Source organism: Cnephaeus nilssonii, assembly GCF_951640355.1.
Source record: "Cnephaeus nilssonii genome assembly, chromosome: 3".
Lineage (NCBI taxonomy): Eukaryota > Metazoa > Chordata > Mammalia > Chiroptera > Vespertilionidae > Cnephaeus > Cnephaeus nilssonii.
Window position 1 is genome coordinate 54,721,620 of NC_137074.1, and position 18,451 is coordinate 54,740,070.

The window sequence follows — 18,451 nt, forward strand, 5'->3', positions numbered from 1 at the left end:
GCACTTTGTTTCCCTGTGCTCTGGTGGGCTTGGCACCGGGCAGCCCTGGGTGGGTGGGTTTGGGGTGGGGGCTGGGCGGCCCGTTTGAAAGAGTGGGTCAGACCGGCCGCCCTGCTGAGGAACCAGGAGCATCCCAATGAGGGTTGAATAACAGGACCTTCCTCTCCCGTCTCCGCGTGGAGAACGGGGAGTCCAGGAACTGGGAGCCTTCGGTGTCAGTTGGAAGCCGTAATAACCAGGGGAGACGCCTGCCAGACTCCGGTTTCTCTCCTGCTCCCGTGGGGAAATGGGCTCTGAAAGGGAGGCTCGCAGAACAGGTTTACTTGCTGCTCCCGAGTGCTTTTATGGTACTCCTGTGCCCAGCCGGACGGGGGGCTGGAGCAGCCGTTCCGTGGTCATCGGGGGGCCGGCTGCATGAAGGCCACTGGACCTGCTTGAAAGCTGGGTCCCCCTTGCTCCCCAGCCAGGCAGCCAGGGCGGGAGCTTTTCTAAATCCTGGGTGATCAGCTGCTAGCGCTGATTCGGGGGCTCCCCTCACCTCTCACTCACTCCCAGCAAACACAGACACATCAGCATTTCATTCTCTCTCTCTCTCTCTCCCCCTCTCGCTACCGTGCCCCGTGACACAGGCAAGGTTTCCTGGGGGAGGTGACACGCACAGATGGACACTCTCCCAGTCTCAGTAATTAAATGCCTCTGGCTGTTGGTCCAGGTCGCTCCTTTGTGGTTTATTCCACTTCTGACCCACAGATGCCTTTGGGGGCAGGGCTTTTCATGTAATACGTGCAGCAAAGCGCAGCCCTGGGGCGCAGGCCACGGAGCAAGCCACAGCCTCTCCCCGAGCGAGCTTCGGAAGAGGGGAGTCCATCTCCGCATACTCCATGTCCCCGTGGAGGCTTCAGTTGGGCGCGGTCTCCCCTCCCTTCTCACCTGCAGGCCTGGGTCATCCTGAGCCAGGCAGGAAGGTTTGGAGGAGCCTCTGGCCCTGGGGGGTCACCCTCTAGTGTCCACAGTGAGCCAGGCTGCCTCTCCCTCTGTACCCAGACGTGGACACTGGGCACCTGTCTCATTCCCATTTCCGGGAGGTACCATGCCAAGGAGAGCACAGGCCCAACCCTCCCCAGCTGGGAGACCCCATTTTATCTCTGATAAATGAGAATGTCTCCTTCTAGGGCATGTGAGTGAACTGCTCATGGAAGTGGCTGCACAGTGGGTGCTTGGCACCCGGGAACTGTTAGTGTGTGTTGTCATAAGGTAGATTTCACTGCCCGCTGAGTCCCCATCTTGTTACTGTGCCTCAGGGCCTTGGAACTTAGTCCTGAACTTGCTTTTGTCAATCTCTCTTTTTGTCTCTTCCCGCCCTTTCTCCCCTTCTCCCCCCGCTCCCCACACACAGACATGGTGGGTGGGCTACTCCCCAGTCTGCACTTGGCTTGCTTTCCCAGAGTCCTCTGACCCTGGCTCCTGGTCATGGTCCTCCGCTCACTGTCATCTCCTGTGACCCCCTTTGGCTAATGCTGACTCCTGGGCGTCTGCTGTGAGTTCCCCGAAGCCGTGGCTTGCTGCCCAGCAGGACTCTCTCCAGGACCTAGACAGCTGGGTCTGTCTTCCTCTTCAGTCTCTCACACCCCCACCCTCACCCCTTCTTCCGGGTGTCCCTAGATGTCACAGTATCTGAAGGGAAGCTTTTTAGAATTAGTCAAGATCCAAAAGTCATAAGGATCTGTAGAACATTTAGAGAAAAATACGTTCCGTGCTCTCCAGAAGTACACATCATTACCCAAAGAGTGCCCCGTAAGGCAAGTTATTGGTGACTTTTTAAAACTCAGCTGTATTTCAGCCCAAACAATAGAATGAAGGATAACAATCCTTAAAGGTGATTGCTAACCCATTTGAACTTCAGAATGATCTGAGGAGACTTGGAAAGTAAAGACATCTGGGCCAGACATGGTGAGCCAGTTTCTGGAGTGGGCCCGGGCCTCTGTCTGTATAGGAAGCACCACCATTCAGAGGAGAAGCACCACCGTTCAGAGGAGGAGCACCACCGTTCAGAGGAGGAGCACCACCGTTCAGAGGAGGAGCACCACCGTTCAGGGAGAAGCACCACCGTTCAGGGAGAAGCACCACCGTTCAGAAGAGAAGCACCACCGTTCAGAGGAGGAGCACCACCGTTCAGAGGAGAAGCACCACCGTTCAGGGAGGAGCACCACCGTTCAGGGAGGAGCACCACCGTTCAGAGGAGGAGCACCACCGTTCAGAGGAGGAGCACCACCGTTCAGAGGAGGAGCACCACCGTTCAGGGAGAAGCACCACCGTTCAGAGGAGAAGCACCACCGTTCAGGGAGAAGCACCATCGTTCAGAGGAGAAGCACCACCGTTCAGAGGAGAAGCACCACCGTTCAGGGAGAAGCACCACCGTCCAGGGGAGAAGCACCGCCGTTCAGGGAGAAGCACCACCGTTCAGGGGAGAAGCACCACCGTTCAGGGGAGAAGTACCACCGTTCAGAGGAGAAGCACCACCGTTCAGAGGAGAAGCACCACCGTTCAGAGGAGAAGTACCACCGTTCAGGGAGAAGCACCACCGTCCAGGGGAGAAGCACCGCCGTTCAGGGAGAAGCACCGCCGTTCAGGGAGAAGCACCACCGTTCAGAGGAGAAGCACCACCGTTCAGGGGAGAAGTACCACCGTTCAGGGAGAAGCACCACCGTTCAGAGGAGAAGCACCGCTGTTCAGGGAGAAGCACCACCGTTTAGAGGAGAAGCACCACCGTTCAGGGAGAAGCACCACCGTTCAGGGAGAAGCACCACCGTTCAGAGGAGAAGCACCACCGTTCAGGGAGAAGCACCACCGTCCAGGGAGAAGCACCACCGTTCAGGGAGAAGCACCACCATTCAGAGGAGAAGCACCACCGTTCAGAGGAGAAGCACCACCGTTCAGGGAGAAGCACTGCAGATGGCATTTGGTCAGGGTGTGCCAGATCCCTGTCTGGATTTCCACAGTGCCCTGCTCCGAGGGAGTGCTGGATGAATATAACCACACATGGTCTGTTCTCAGTGGGAGGAGGGCAGTGGAAGAGTCATGCTCTACTTCCTGGGAGAATCACACCAAGCAGTGCCCTCGCTTTCCTCCCATTGCAGCCGAGTGGGCAGCTAACAGGCATCTTTCCTGCCATCTGCCAGCTCGGTCCACCTTGCTGCCTGTTTCCAGGGCAACGCACAAGCAGCTTAGGGGGTAGCAATGCTTCTTTACATTCTTTGTTTAAAAAGAAACAGTCTGGCCCTGCTGGTGTGACTCAGTGGTTGAGTATTGATTGACCCATCAACCAGGAGATCACCGTTTGATTCCCAGTCAGAGCACAGGCGCGGGTTGCAGGCTCGATCCCCAGGAGGGGGCGTGCAGGAGGCAGCCAATCAATGTTTCTCATCATTGTTGTCTCTATCCCTCTCCCTTCCTCTCTCTAAAATCAATAAAAATATATTTTAACAAATAGTCTGTCCACATCTGTAGCACATTTCATCAGCCATGATTTCCTTACGACCTCAGGGTAGTGAGCTGATTATGAAAGATGCAGCTGTGAGGAGGAGGCGGGTATGCTGGGAGGGACCCTGTATCCTAATGTCCCTTCTCCAGCAGGAAGGAAACCTCTCTTCAGAGGGGTCTGTGGGACCCCGGGGCCCCTGCGCTCAGGGAGCATGTGACGCAGTGCCTGGTGCAGATTTTCAGAATGGAGATGGAGAGAGACTAGGATATAGGTGAAAAGAAAGGGGAGAAAAGAACCCTTGCGTGAGTCTTTCTGCTTTCCTGTGGAAGCCATCTCCTCAGAGTCATGAGGATTAAGAGATCACGAACGTTCAGGACCAAGCACCATGCCTGGCAAATGTGCAGGAGCTTGCTGACCTGGGCCTCTTCCTCCGGGGCCGTGTGCGTGGACAGGGCCAGGCGTAGCACAGCTCTCCCCTGAGGCCTCAGAGCAGCCGCTCTTGGGCGGGGCCCTGGGTGAATGGGGAGGCCGAAGCAGATACCCTGACTCACTGTGTCCACGATGTCCCCTCTCTTCTTTCTGCCCAGGCATCCTTCGAAGTGTCGGTGGAGGCGCGGAGCTGCCCGGGCAAACACACGGAGCACACGTTCACCCTGCGGCCCGTGGGGTTCCGGGACAGCCTGGAGGTGGGGGTCACCTACAACTGCAGGTGTGGCTGCAGCGCGGGGCAGGAGCCGGACAGCCCCCGGTGCAGCGGGAATGGCACCTACGTGTGCGGTCTGTGTGAGTGCAACCCCAGCTACCTGGGCAGCAGGTGCGAGTGCCAGGAAGGGGAGAACCCGAGCGGGCACCAGAACCTGTGCCGCGAGGCGGAGGGCAAGCCGCTGTGCAGCGGGCGCGGGCAGTGCAGCTGCAGCCAGTGCTCCTGCTTCGAGAGCGAGTTCGGGAAGATCTACGGGCCTTTCTGCGAGTGCGACAACTTCTCCTGTGCCAGGAACAGAGGCGTCCTCTGCTCAGGTAGGCACCCCAGGCGAGCGCTTCTGCTCTGAGGCAGGCCCAGTCCCCGGTGCTGTGAGGACATCCCCCAAAGCATGCCTTTACCTTACTACCCTGTCCTCCTGGGAGGCAGCAGGGCAAGCCTTGCCCACCACCAGGCCGGGGCGGGGGGCGGGGACCAGCGTGTCAAATGCAAAAGCAGGAGAAGGCGCCGCCACATGACATGGGCTCTCGGCGTCGGAGGCCTTTGCCACGGCTCACCCAGGACTTGCCTGCACAGCATTCCTGGCAGGTGGATGTTCCGCCTCTTCTTGATTGCTCACTGCGGCTGGTAGTGGTTAGTCCCGTGTCGGTTGTCGCGTTCATCTCTGATCGCTGCTTTAACAAGTTACCAGTAACTTAGTGACTGAGGACGACACAGGTTTATTCTGTTACAGTTCTGGAAGTCAGAAGTCTGAGATGGGTGCTATTGACTACAGTCCAGGTGTGGGCAGGGCTGCATTCCTCCTAACGGCCCTGGGGGAGAATCCACTCCCGGCCTTTCCCGGTTTCTGGGAGCCACCAGCATCCCTGGGCCTGTAGCTCCCGCCTCCATTTCCAAAGCAAGCGGTGCAGCGCCCGCGGACGCCACATCTCTCTGACGCTCCTGCCTCCCCACTGAAAGGGTCATCCAGGAAAGTCTCCCACCTCCAGGTCCTTGACTTAATCATAGCTGCAAAGCCCCTTTTACCACATCCGGTCACACAGACGCAGCTCCGGGGATGAGGCCATGGACATCTTTGGGGGGCCATGTTCTGCCTCCCACGTGGTTTGAAAGCTTCTTATACTGAACAAAAAACTGTTCCTCAATTACTTTTCCCCAATGGTTTACAGTCTAGATCAGGCGTCCTCAAACTACGGCCCGTGGGCCACATGCGGGTGTTTTTGCCGTTTTGTTTTTTTACTTCAAAATAAGATATGTGCAGTGTGCATAGGAATTTGTTCATAGTTTTTTTTAAACGATAGTCCGGCCCTCCAACGGTCTGAGGGACAGTGAACTGGCCCCCTGTTTAAAAAGTTTGAGGACCCCTGCTCTAGATCCTTTCTCCACGTGACAGCCTGTCAAACACCTGGAGTGTCTTTATGTTTCTCTGCCCTTCTCCAGGCCGCTCCGGGAGGGCCTGTCGTTTTGTGCCGTGTGCTTCCCAGACGCGGGCACGGTATTTGTCCTTCGGCGAAACGGGGCTCAGCCCAGGGCTCGGCGGGACATTTGCTTCCTGTGGTCTGCCCAGGCCACTCCCGTCAACACATCCTAGCGATACCTTCACTTTTCTGTTCGACAATCACATTACACTGTTGAGCTTGTTTTTAACTTGACTACCAACACTTGAAGCTCTTAAATTTTGTTTGAAGAACAACCCAGCCAAGTTTTTATTGTGTCATGTTTGAGCACTTGGGTTTTTAAATCTGGGCATAGCACTTTACATGGACTCCAGAGGGATTATAATTGGGCAGTTCCCATTCTGGGAGTTGTATGCTGATGAGATAGTGTAGGGCAGTGGTCGGCAAACTCATTAGTCAACAGAGCCAAATATCAACAGTACAACGATTGAAATTTCTTTTGAGAGCCGAAAACCGACTTCTGCGCACGGGCCACGAAGTTTCAATCGCACTGTCCGTTTGCACGCACACGTGGTATTTTGTGGAAGAGCCACACTCAAGGGGCCAAAGAGCCGCATGTGGCTCGTGAGCCGCAGTTTGCCGACCACTGGTGTAGGGTCATATCTCCGGAGGGCCATTCCATCCCACACGAGGCCACTGCACATAGAGGAACCAGAACAGCTGTAGGTGGGACGTAGTGTCGTCTGCTGTGGGTCCTGTTGTGTATTCCGTGTGTATTCTCTTGTCTCCGGGATTCCTTCCCGAGAATGGCTTCCAGTTGGGAAGCGTTGCTCTGAAAGGAACTTAGAGTGCAGCAGGGGAGATAAAGCACAAATACGTGAAGCCATTCACAGCATATAAATGAGCTGTCCCTGTGGGCGGACGAAGCCAGTGCTGAGGGCTGCACAGATGTGGGTCGGCAAGTGAGGCCTCCCAGGGCTGACCACACTGTGAGACACGCCTGAGTGCACCCATGGGTGCAGTGGGACCAACATGCTCCAAAGTTGGAGTTGCTCCAGAAAGTGCAGGACACCGGAATGCCACAGAAGTGTTAGGGTTTGATGTGCTGAACATGCAGCAGGGGCCCACTCTCTCCCCGTCCAGGGATGATGGATTGGAGTAACCCGCTGGATCCGGCAGGATTAGCAGAAAACATGCTTAGGATCAGGCAGACCTGGCTCTGATTCCAGTAACGCCACATGCTGCTGGGTCACGTGGGCACAGAGTTGTTCTGAGCAACAGGAGAATGTAGAGGAAGCACCTAGCTCATTGCCTGGCACAAAAGGAGGGCGCGCTGACCCCCGACTCTCTTGAGAGTCAGTGCCACACAGCTCTGGGAGCCGCAGTTGCTGATGTGGGGGGGAGGGGCAGCTTCCCTCTCCTGCGGGGGTGGGGGCACCCTCCCCCCACCCCCACCCCCACCCCACCCCCACCCCCGAGTCCCCCTGTAAATCTCTGGCTTGCCTAAGAGTCCCAGCAGGGCTGGAGTCCCAGCGGTGGGATGGAGTTCCAGTCCCTGAGCAGCTACCATAAAAGCTCCAGGGAGCCTGGCAGTGTCTGCAGTTGGCTTTCAGCAGTGTTTGTTTTGTTTTTAAACATTTTAGCAAATATTTTCACAGAACCGTCACTCCTTTCCCCTCAGGAGCCAGAAATAATCCTCTGATAGGTCCTCATCCAGAGGCTGCTGCGTCCGCGCTGCTGGGAAGCCAGGGCTTCCAAGTCAGTGACATGCACGCTCCGTCCCCACAATTTATCTGCCTACTGCGCGGGCTGTCCTGGACTCAGCGCTGCTGTCTCTAACGTGGCCAACACCCCTCGTTTCTGCATTGTTTTGAGAATTGAAGAAGGCGTAGATACAAGGCCTGGCCCAACACCCCTCATTTCTGCATTGTTTTGAGAATTGTTGAGAATGGAAGAAGGTGTAGATACAGGGCCTGGCCTGGGGGTTGGCGGGAAACAGCCCATCCCATGCGTACAGAGGCCTCCTCTCCCTCTCAGATGTGACTGAATGGGCCCCGCGCTGGAGGTGAAGGGCGGGTGCTGGATGAGGAGTGCGTGGCCTCAGTAGTGAAACCTCGTCACTTTGGAAACAGGAATTGTCTTGCCTGTGGCTGAGTGGAAGTGCAGCTCTTTGGCTACAGAACACACAGTTCCGAGTTAGTCTTGCCCTTCAGTCTGCCAGCCCGTGCTCTCGCTCCCCGCTCCCTCCGTGCAGCCCTGCGGTGGAGACACGGAGGTTCGAGAAGCCTTTCAGGTCCCACATGCACGATGCTTCAAGTCACTAGCTCCCGGGATTGCTGACATGGGGTGTCTTTTCCCCCACACTGGGAACGCCATGCACATTCTTAAAGAAAACGGAAAAATACCAGGAAGTTGAAGGATGTGTGGTCATTCTGTGCCGTCCATCTCCTTGGTGACCGGGACTGATTAGGACACCTGGTGAGCCAGATAAGGAACTTCTGTCACCCTCACTGGTTCGCATGTGCACAGTCAAGAGTATGACTAGTTAGGTGGGGGGGTCCTGCTGGGGTCTGGAATGTTCTGAAGAGGAGAAAGAAAGATATTCATAATCCCATCACTCATGCTTTAAGAGTTAGTATTTTTCCTTCTGAACTTTTCTCAAGTTAGTGTGTGTCTGTGGCCTTGTACAGTTTTGTGTCTTGCTCCTCCCCCCGGCCCTCCCTCCCCATACTGTTATATCCTAAGAAGCACCATCCCATGCGTACAGAGGCCTCCTGTTCAGTTATTTTACTCCATCGTCGACTAGGCCATTTTGACGCTTTCCATCGCATCCCCGGCGAGCCTCCTTTACCCCTTCACTTTAAAGCAACAACGAGTTGAAACGTAAACCTTTCCAAGTCCTCCTGGGGAAAGCAGTTTCTGGAATGAGGTCACTGTTGTTTTGATTATTGAGGCAGCACAGAAACGAGCCAGCTCCGGGCAGGACTTCACAACACGCCCAGGCAGCGGCTCCTCGAGCATCCATGCAGCTCCCAGCTCTCCGTTCCTTCCTTGTCTCTCACACTCCACAGAAGGTGGCTGTGAGCGGGTGTGGGAGGGTCTCCGTTCCTCGGTTCCTCTGCATCCGTGGCCAAGGGCTTGGAGCTCCCACTCTGGGGTTGTGCGTGTTGGTTTTGAGCTCTTGGGCTGCTGCTCCATTTGGGGTTTTTGTGGGAGAAGTCTGTTTCCCAATAACCACTCTGGTCCTGAAGATGCTGACTCAGAGACTCCCGGGCAGCTGACATCAGCGTTCTCTCAGTCTTCCTCACCCCCGGCCCTGCAGCCCGTCCTGCAAGGGGACTGCGGTTGTGGTTTGTCTTCAGATGGGGGTGGAGGTAGAGCCAGGGCCGGAACTGCTGGGACAACTCCTTCCACTTCTCTCTGGTCTTTCCGTCTATGAGAGGCTTAGAGTCCGTCCCCCCAGCTTCCCCACCCAGAGCCAGGACCCAGGGGGAAATGCAAGCAGTTACGGGTTTGTAGGAGGTCACACGCCATAAAAGTTAGCAGTGAGGCAGATCAGACTAAGGTCTGGAAGCAATTGGACAGCCATGCTATTGCTCTGTGGCACTGTCACGGGGACGCGTGGGCAGCCAGGCTGGTGTGTCTCCCTCTGGTTTCTGGAGGCAGCAGAACTCGGAGAAGGGTTCTGTCCACAGACGGTTCCTGTGTGTGCAGAGCGAGCTCCAGGGGCCATCGGGCGGGTTTCTGTTCTCTTGAGCCTCATAAAGTGTTGCTAATAGAATATGGGAAGCTGTTTTTACTGCAATAAAATATTATTGCTCAGACTTTGTTGCTCTTTGCTGGTTTCTGCACCCAAACAGTGCATTTCCTGGGATTCGAGTTACTCCTTTAGGGTAAACCAGGCGTCCTCAAACTACGGCCCGCAGGGCCACATGTGGGTGTTTTTTGCCGTTTTGTTTTTTTACTTCAAAATAAGATACGTGCAGTGTGCATAGGAATTTGTTCATAGTTTTTTTTTAAACTATAGTCCGGCCCTCCAACGGTCTGAGGGACAGTGAACTGGCCCCCTGTTTAAAAAGTTTGAGGACCCCTGGGGTAAACGGTTGAGTGTCTGTACTTAAAATGACCGCACTGGGGTATAATGAATAACTTGCTGATGGTCAGCCTGCTTCTTGGGGTTCACATATTGAGAGAATTTAAATCAAGCAGGATATAGAATTTCTAACAGCACCCCTTTGGTCATGTGACTGTGAGATCCCCAAAGTAATCTAAATAAATTCTCATATATTTTACTGCATCTAACAGGCTATTTGGGCAGTTTATCCAGTATATAGATATATTATATAGATAATACCCTTTAATATGTGCCAGGTCAAGAGACATCTGCAGTTCTCTCCCAGACAATAATAATAATAAAAAAAAGAACTACACAGCGACACTAGTGTTGGCAGTCCTAGCGGCAGAGCCGGCACCTAAGCTTACGCTCTGGGCCAGGGTGCTGGTTTCCAGAAGGCTCACAAGGTTCTGCGAGACCTGCCCAGTTAAAAGTGCCTCTGGCAGTGTGGCCTGGTTCTGGACTTCTTGATTCTTGCCAGTGAAACACTTCCTGTGGCGACAGTTATCCCGATATGTTTATGAAAGAACTTCTCACCATATTTGCACCGTTTTCTTCAGAAATGCCATTTTCACGGCCCGGCGGCCACTGCCGAGGCTGTGGGCGCAGAGCTGCCTCCATCACTCCGTGGCAGTGTGCATGTCTTGTCAATGACCTGTTCCAGGACCGTCTCCAGGGTGGCTCCATGGCAAAGGACTCCACTCCCACAGTACCTTTCGAATGAGCCAAGGTTTGACATATTTTATTTCCCAGGAAAGGGGCTGCTTGGTGGGATGGCTCCCACTGTGTGCCCCAGGTGCGAGGCCTAGAAAGTTCTTCCCACAAATATTAATCTCTGCTCAGTTTGTTCATGGTTACCAGCTGCTGTTTGTAAATATGAGGATGCAAAGTATAGGTGTTTTTCCTGGATAAAGTGCCCCTCTCCCTCAGAGGCATGTGCCACGCAGCAGGTGCCCTCACCTGGCGGGTGTAAACGCTACCTCTCCACAGAGGCCGTGAGGTTCACATCCCATTTTGGAGGACTGAGGATACAGTGGCTCTGAGAGCAGAACGTGCGACAGAATTCTTCAGTGACTATGATTATGAGGAATAATATACCCATTCAAGATGTTTCCACCAGAGAGCATTTGACAGAGTGGTTGAGGACCAGGGCATGTTCACATCTGGATTCGAAGCCTGGCAGTGCCCTTCTGCCTGTGACCTTAGACTCTCCGGGGACCCTCTCTGACAGATGCCCCAGAGGGTCATCATGAGCATCAAGTAGGGTCCTCCTGTGAAACCTCCGGCAGGGGTATTGTGTAAAGGTTATTACCTGCCCACCCGCTTCCCGGAAGAACATTTTCTTACACACAGATAAGCACCAGAGAGATTCAGGGCATTAAAGCATGTTGGTTTTGGAAGTTCTCAATGGGTATCCCATGGTTAGTACTTCTCTAACTATAACATCTGTATCCAGACATTGCTCAAGTTCAATTGAAAGTCAAAAAGGAACCGAAATGTAGGCCCCCCCGTCATATAAGGACACAATGCATCTTTCAGACCAGTCACCTACACCAGGCACGCTAGGCTGCTTAGAGCTGGAGTCAGCTAGCTGCCACCGCTTGTCACTGGAGAAAGCTCTTTGGGAAAACCCGAGTTTAATAAGTCTCTGATCTTAGCCAGTGCAGCCACAGACATGGGAACAATGCTCTCTCACGGAGGGACACTGGTTTTCAGTAGGTTGCTGCTTTCTTCTCAGTCCACAAGAGCTCATTGAGCAACCCTCACAGGCCGAGTGGGACTGGGTGCCTTGGGTGCAGAGTTGGAGTTGCTTGTGGTCTTGAATTAATTTCTAATTCCCTGGAATTTCCCACTTCTCAGAAGCTTTCTGGGGTTGAGGAATGAGGATCTGAACCCTTTAAGCTTCTCCCCTCACCATCCAGATTTATATGGGGCAGGAAGTGTTGGGAAGCCGCTTTGAGAACCTGCCCCATTCTGTGCTCCGATCTTAGCTCTGGGAACGGAGTTTTCTTACTGCCCTTCCTCACTGCTCAGATCTTGTTTTTAGAAACATCTTATGCAACAATTCGCCAGTGATTGTGAAAATGGAGTAATCTAAGCATGGGATCTCACCTCACTACCCTTCTCTCTCTACTTGGAAAGGGAAGTATGGGAGCAGGAGGACTCGATGCATGCCTTTGAACTTCAGGCCTGGTCCTCAAGGTCATGAAGTTTGGCTTGTGAAGGAAAAATGAAATTCCAAAAGCATAGGAAAATCCTAGGAACACATGTGAATGTCATGTATAGATTTGGGTGGTATAAGCTTCTTTTTCTTTCTTTCTTTTTTTAATCCTCACTGGAGGATATTTTTCCTCCCACTGATTTCTAGAGAACATGGAAGGGAGGAAGAAGAGGGAGAGAGAGAAACATCCACATGAGAGAGACACATTGATTGGTTGCCTCCCACCTGCGCTCCTACTGGGGCTGGAGAACCTGCAACTGAGGTACGTGCCCTTGACCTGGAATCGAACTTGCAACCCTTTGGTCTGTGGGCCGATGCTCTAACCACTGAGCAAATCCAGCCAGTGATAGCTTTTTGATATTATAGAAGAACATGTTAGAAAAACTTTAATTTTTAGTTAAATTGAAAACTATGGGAGACCTCTGTGACTGAAAGAGTTATTTCTAAGGTCCTTTTGGTTCCATTTCTTGGGTGTCGAGCCGCCACTTTGAGTTTGGTCTTGATTTTGGAAACTGTGACATCATTGATTGTAGGCCTCTGCTGCTCAGTGCCTCTGGCCGGGTGGGGCGGCATTGGATGGAGCCCTGTTTTCCTTCAGGGTGAGTGTCTGTGACTCTCAGAACTCTGACCTAAGAGCTCCACCCAGATCCAGCTGCTCCTGGGTGTCTGGAAGTTGCTCTGAGCTAGTCTGACCTGCTGGAAGTTTTGATTCTTCTCTCCAGGGCACCTTCCTGAGCCCAGCCTGTTGCCCTTTGACCCACAGGAGGGGGCCGCCTATCACCCCAGCCCACAACCACTACCCCCAAAAGTCTTGATCAAGTGACTCCACTGTCCCCAAGCTAAAGAATGTACTTCCCAGGTTGGTATGCTGAAGACCACTATGTTGGTCTTCAGCAATAGGCGAATGTAATAATACACGGAGAATCTATTTTAATATCCCCTTTCTTTCCTGGGAAACAAACTGAGGCTAATTTGGTAGTATTTCCCATTCATCATGAGCAAGCACTAATAGTGGGATGATGTGCACCTCATGCCTTTTGTAACGCCACCAATCACACACAGTGGGTCAACTGTGTAGTACCTGCTTTGACTGTTCCCATTTGAGGAAACTGAGGCCCAGAATCTAGACTAACGCTCCTTGCGATTCTTGATTATAGATTCAGACAAGGAGAGCCTTGCAAATAATAGCGCCCTAACTTCTATCTAATTTTACTAATTTTGATTAGCTGAGACCCTTCCCAAATATCTGGATTACGAGTTCAGCCGTCCTGCTACTAGCCAAGCATGTAGCCCACATTTTCCAAGTCTTATCTAATAAGTGCTCTTTATTTTGGTCAGCATTTTAGGAAACATTTAATCTCTCTTTTCCTAAGTGGGTGTCTCTGGGCTACATAAGAATATATCAGACACAGTGGGCCAGGCTGAAGGACACACATGGACTGGCTGAGGTCCCCGACCCATGATTCTTATTTAATGAAAGGTACCGAATGTTGCTCTTAGTGTTCAGCGGGTGACTGACTGGCTTTGTTATTGATTATGCTGACCCCACTTTCCTTAAATGAACCTTCGTTGGCCTGTGTTCATCTATAAAACACTCTCGACAGGATGATCTCATTGAGTTGTCCTTCCTCTCCCAGGAGATGGATGTGGCTGTCACTGACCCGACCGTGGGGGAGGTTGTGGCTGAGGGGTTGGCATGTTGGCAGCACTCCTCAGTGAGGTGGGCCCAAAGCCTTGACCCAAGAAAAGCCCACCTCCCTTAACCCTCGGGGGCCGGGGGCTGTCTCCTGGGCGGCTGCTTCCTGCCATCTCATGGCTTGGCCGGACTCCTCAGCCAAGCGTCAGCGTGGCCCACTCATGTGACGTTCCAAACCGGCCCCATCCTGGAGATCCTGCGCTGGGCTCCGAGCCGCGGCCAGCTGAGGGTGGGATATGGCAACTGCTCCCCAACCACAACAGGGTGACGGTGTTCCAGGTTGGAAATAGAAACCCTCACGTGAATTCATGACTCCGCAGGTGTGCTTGGCATTTCCCCAGACGTGCCTGCCAGGCAGATGGGGCAGGTTTAGCCAAAATCAGTGTCAATCTGAAGTAGCTCTGTTTCTTTTGGCCACGGGCCTTCTGTTTGCCTCTCTGAGTCAGCATTCTCAGGGTCCTCTGAGGACGACGGTTCGTCCCACTCAGTTGTTTACAGACTTCTTTGAACCCAGAAAGGTGAGGTCATTAAAGAACATGGGATTTTTCCGTCTTCCCTTCATTACCTTCATCTCCCTGTGATCTGTAGAGTTGGGCCAGGGACCAAGTCCTTCCCTTGCTGCTCTCGTGTGAACTGTGGAGGTAATCCGAGGGACTTGGTGGCCAGCAGGCGCATTGAGAAATCAGGTGTAAGACCAGAAGGCAAGCTAACCTTTGGGAGGACTCGTGCCTTTGACAGTGGAGTGCACTTTCTAGCCAGTGCTGTCATCTCAGAAAGTAATGTTGAGGTTTGGGGAAGCTTGGCTTAAAGCCTTATTTGTTTAGCGGTGGTCCTGTTTGGCTGCACAGATACATGTGGCCTAGCAGATGAAGGCAAAGGGTGAGGGGCTAGTCAGGGAATTGCCTGTTGCGAAGCACTGTTAGTTGACCTTGTCAGGGCTGGTCCGTTGACGCTAAGCCAAGGCCCTGAGACTAAGGGCGCATCACTGCTCGTATCTCTGAAGTCTTTCGCCCCGAGCCCTATGATATCTGAACAATATGCAAGAACTGTAGTGGGAACAAAGTCTCTGTTTGACTGTGACCACGTCCTACTCGAGGAAAGAGAAATCTTGATCCTCTTTTCCTCCTGGTACCTGAAGTCTCTGGGTTCCTTGGACATGTGTGAAGAATTTGAAGTATCTCAGGTGTCACACTTGAGCTCATAAGCATCTTTAATGCTTCTGTGCCTTTTCTAATTTCCCACATTTGATGCCTGACCCCCAGTACATCAGGCTTGTCCTGATGATGTTCATAGCTTCCAACGACCAGCAACCGTATTCTGTGTGCCTGACGCCATGCTAGGCATTGGACAAACAAAAAAGAAACACCGTCTACTTTGTATGGAGTAGGCTAATGAGATGAAGCAAATGAGTAAACAAATAAACACTCTCCCTTTTAACTAAGTCTTCTGATCAGCTATAGAACATATTTAGGTCTCTTCAATCTTTTAAAAAAATTTTATTGAATTTATTGGGGTGTCATTGATTAATAAAATTCGGTAGGTTTCAAGTGTACAGTTCTATAATACATCATCTGTATATTGTATTATGTATTCATCAACCAAAGTCATGTCTCCTTCCATCACCATTTATCCCCCCTTTACCCTCTTCTGCTTCCCCCAACCTCCACCCCTTTCTCTCTAGTAATCACCACACTGTTGTCTGTGTCTATGAGGGTTTTTTGGGGGGGAAGGGGGGATGGTTTCTTTTGCTTAATTCCTTCACCTAGACCACCTTCTTACACCACACACAAGAATAAACTCAAAATGGGTTAAAGACTCGAAATGTAAGACTTGAAACCATAGCAATCCTAGAAAGAAAACATAGGCAGTAAAATCTCAGACATTTCTTGTAGCAATATTTTTTTCTGATATGTCTCCTCTGGCAAGGAAAACAAAAGAAAAAATAAACAAGTGGGACTACAGGTAAGAAAATGGCCAAGAGTGACTTACTGATAAGTGATAAAAAGCCAGCCTTGTGGATAGGTCTGTTGTACATTTTCAACTATACCACACCCTGGGTCACCTTGAACATTTATCCTGTTTGTTGTTTTAATTTTTATCACTTAATCATGACTGGATTATACTGGAGAGACAGTATGTATAGTGGTTAGAAATATGGGCTCCAAGACCACACAACTGTGGTTCAAATCTCAGCCCCTATTCCTACCTGCTCTGTGACTTTGGATGAATTACTTGGCCTCTCTGTACCTCGTTTTTCATAATTGGGAAAATCAGGGTAATAATTATACCACCACATAGAGTTATCTGGAGGACTAATGAGGTAATTCAGGTAAAGTGCTTAAACCTCACATTTCTCTGTTGCACATCACAGAGGATGTCCCCAGTCCTGTAAAATAGACAAGGTACTCTCCCGCCTTCATTGGTGAGGAAACTGGCCTGCTGCCCGGAGCAGCAGGTAGGTAGCTGAGATTGCTCAGTGGCACCCCTTCCAGAAAGGACGTCCCCAGCTGAGCAGCTCCAAGGAGTGTCAGGTGGAGGGACAAGGACGGGACTGAGCTGGTCAGAGGAGACTCTGCACAGTGAGTTCAGGGCTGGTGTGTACTGTGAGGGGCGCTGTGCTGTGCTTCCTGGTGGGAGGAGGTGGCCGTGGTTGGCAGGTTCTGTGGTAACGGGTCCTTGGCAAGCCCCCACGGTGTTTACAGGCCGAGGAAGCCTGTGGTGAGGACACCACTTGTCAAGAGCGACTTCTCTTCTTGCCCCTGGAGGTTTATTTCGTTTCTGCTGAGGTTCCGGGAGCTACACTACGATCCCTTATGAGGGAACTGGGAACATGTCCTGTGCATTTCAAGAAGCTCCGTGTTTTACTCTTTGGGACCAAAGCCAGTGCATGGAAGGGAAAGATAAAGCAGGGGGAGGGCACATGCCCCAGGGGCCAGACTCGGGGACCTGGCCTGGCCGAGCAGGGACACTCAAGACACTCAAGATGAAAAAAAAAAAAAAAAAAAAAAAGACACTCAAGATGGGGGAGGGCCTGTTATGGAACACTGACTGACATGCTGTCAACAAGAACCGGGAGAGCGCTTCCTAGCAGGGAGTTCCCCTTCCCGCTGAAGCCCTACCCTTTGCAAGCCTGTGGGTGTGTTTGCCACAGGGAGGTCAGCCCGCGTCTGGCTTTGGTTCCCGGTGGAGATCTGTGTGGGTGCCAGGATATCAGTGACCGTGAGGCTGCTCTCGGCTGTGTGTCCACAGAGAGGGGGCTCCAAACACCCATCGATGCTGAAGAGGCCCGGCTGTGGGCTCCGCTCCCAGCTGCCATGGCTCGGGAGGTCCTCTGGGCCCCTGGGTCCCACAGACCCCTCAGCTGGAAGCACATACAGCTCTGAGTTGTTGGGGAAGTTGTTAGAGAGCTGGTTGTCCGGGAGCTGGGCCCAGGTCTCACCCAGAGTGTCCAGAACACAGACAGATCTGACTCCTGGTGACAGGGAAATAACCCAAATGAGCGAAGGCTTTCCAGACACACCCCTTCTTTTCTTTTCTCTCAGGGCTTCCTGTTTACACGGCTGGCTCGGGACTGAGAGGTGGGGGAGACTGGGCAGACAGAGGGCTGTGAATGAAGCAGAGGGAGCCCCCGCCCCGTGTCCCCACCCCAGGGCTGTGAGGAGAGCGGGATACATGAGAGAGGCAGACACTGAGGGGATGCAATGAACGAAAGGAAGTGATTGCATACCCTGTGTCAGAGAGAGAGGGAGAGGGAGACAGGAACAGGAGAAAGGAGAAAGGGAATTCCTTCCTGCCTCAGGAACTGAGCTAGTCCTCCCCCTCCTCACCTCCCCCTCTGCCAGCCCTGAGGGGAGGGGAGGGGACAGGACGGAAGCTGCCACTGAGGGAGCCACAGTGCATTCCAGAGCTGCATGGGAACTATTTTTGGACCAGCTATGGAGGGAGAGATGGATCTCACGGGTCACAGCCCTGCCTCAGGCATCTAGCTGTCCCTTCCTGCTGGGGCCAGGTTCCGTCCCCTCCCTCCCTGGCTGCGCTGTGCATCCCCGCCCCCATCCTCTGGCACACCTCCCAGAGATCCCCAAGCAGCGCCTGGGGCAGGCACCCTGGTGTGTCAGCCTCCTTCCAGGCTCTGGGGCCCCAGGTGTTCTCCCCGCAGGCTGGGTGTGGAGTAGGTAACCTTATGGGAGCTTTGACCCCAAAAGGCTTTGATCCGAGCTCCCAGAAAGCGCTTCCCTCCACTCCTCCAAGATCTTCTCCAAGCCTTCCTCCCCTCGCTCCCATTATAACAATGATGACGATGATGACGATGATGACGATGATGATGATGGAGATTGCTAGCATTTATTGAGCCCTTACTATATGCCAACACCAAGTGCTTTATCCAGATTGAGTGGCTTCACTCACACAACAACCCTACAAGGGGGCATTTTATTAGTCCCATTTTAAAATTGAAGAAACCAAGATCCAGAGGGTTAAACCTTCTCTCCTGCTGGTAAACAGCAGATTTAGGGGCCAGCCCAGGCACTCTGCTTCCAGCAGTCCTGCGTTAACCACTATGCCTACTGCCCCGTTTTCTAGGCGTGTCCTTGAATCCCGGGGTCGTTCTTCGCCACCCTTCAAGTGACAGGCTCCTCTTCATTCCCAGCCTCTGCAGGAGCCCCGCCCCCTCTTTTTCCTGGAACTGATGGTCCCAGGAGCATTGCTGGGGGGCGGTTTGGGGGAACTGGCCTCCTCCCCCCCACCCCTGCTTTGCTTCTCGTTGCTCCCTTCAGAGCTTTGCTTCACCCCCTCGAAGGCCCCCCTTTTTTAGGTTGTGCCCTCCCACTACATGGTCCTCAA

At 52.8% G+C, this 18,451-nt stretch overlaps 1 protein-coding gene across 1 annotated transcript in view; it reads left to right on the top strand.

Moving 5' to 3' along the window:
- Positions 1-18,451, top strand: part of ITGB5 (integrin subunit beta 5) — a 110,672-nt gene that overhangs the window by 75,447 nt on the left and 16,774 nt on the right. Inside the window, exon 10 of the mRNA XM_079766459.1 lies at positions 4,069-4,498. Coding sequence (XP_079622585.1) covers positions 4,069-4,498 — 430 coding nt within the window. The remainder of the gene's footprint in view (positions 1-4,068; positions 4,499-18,451) is intronic.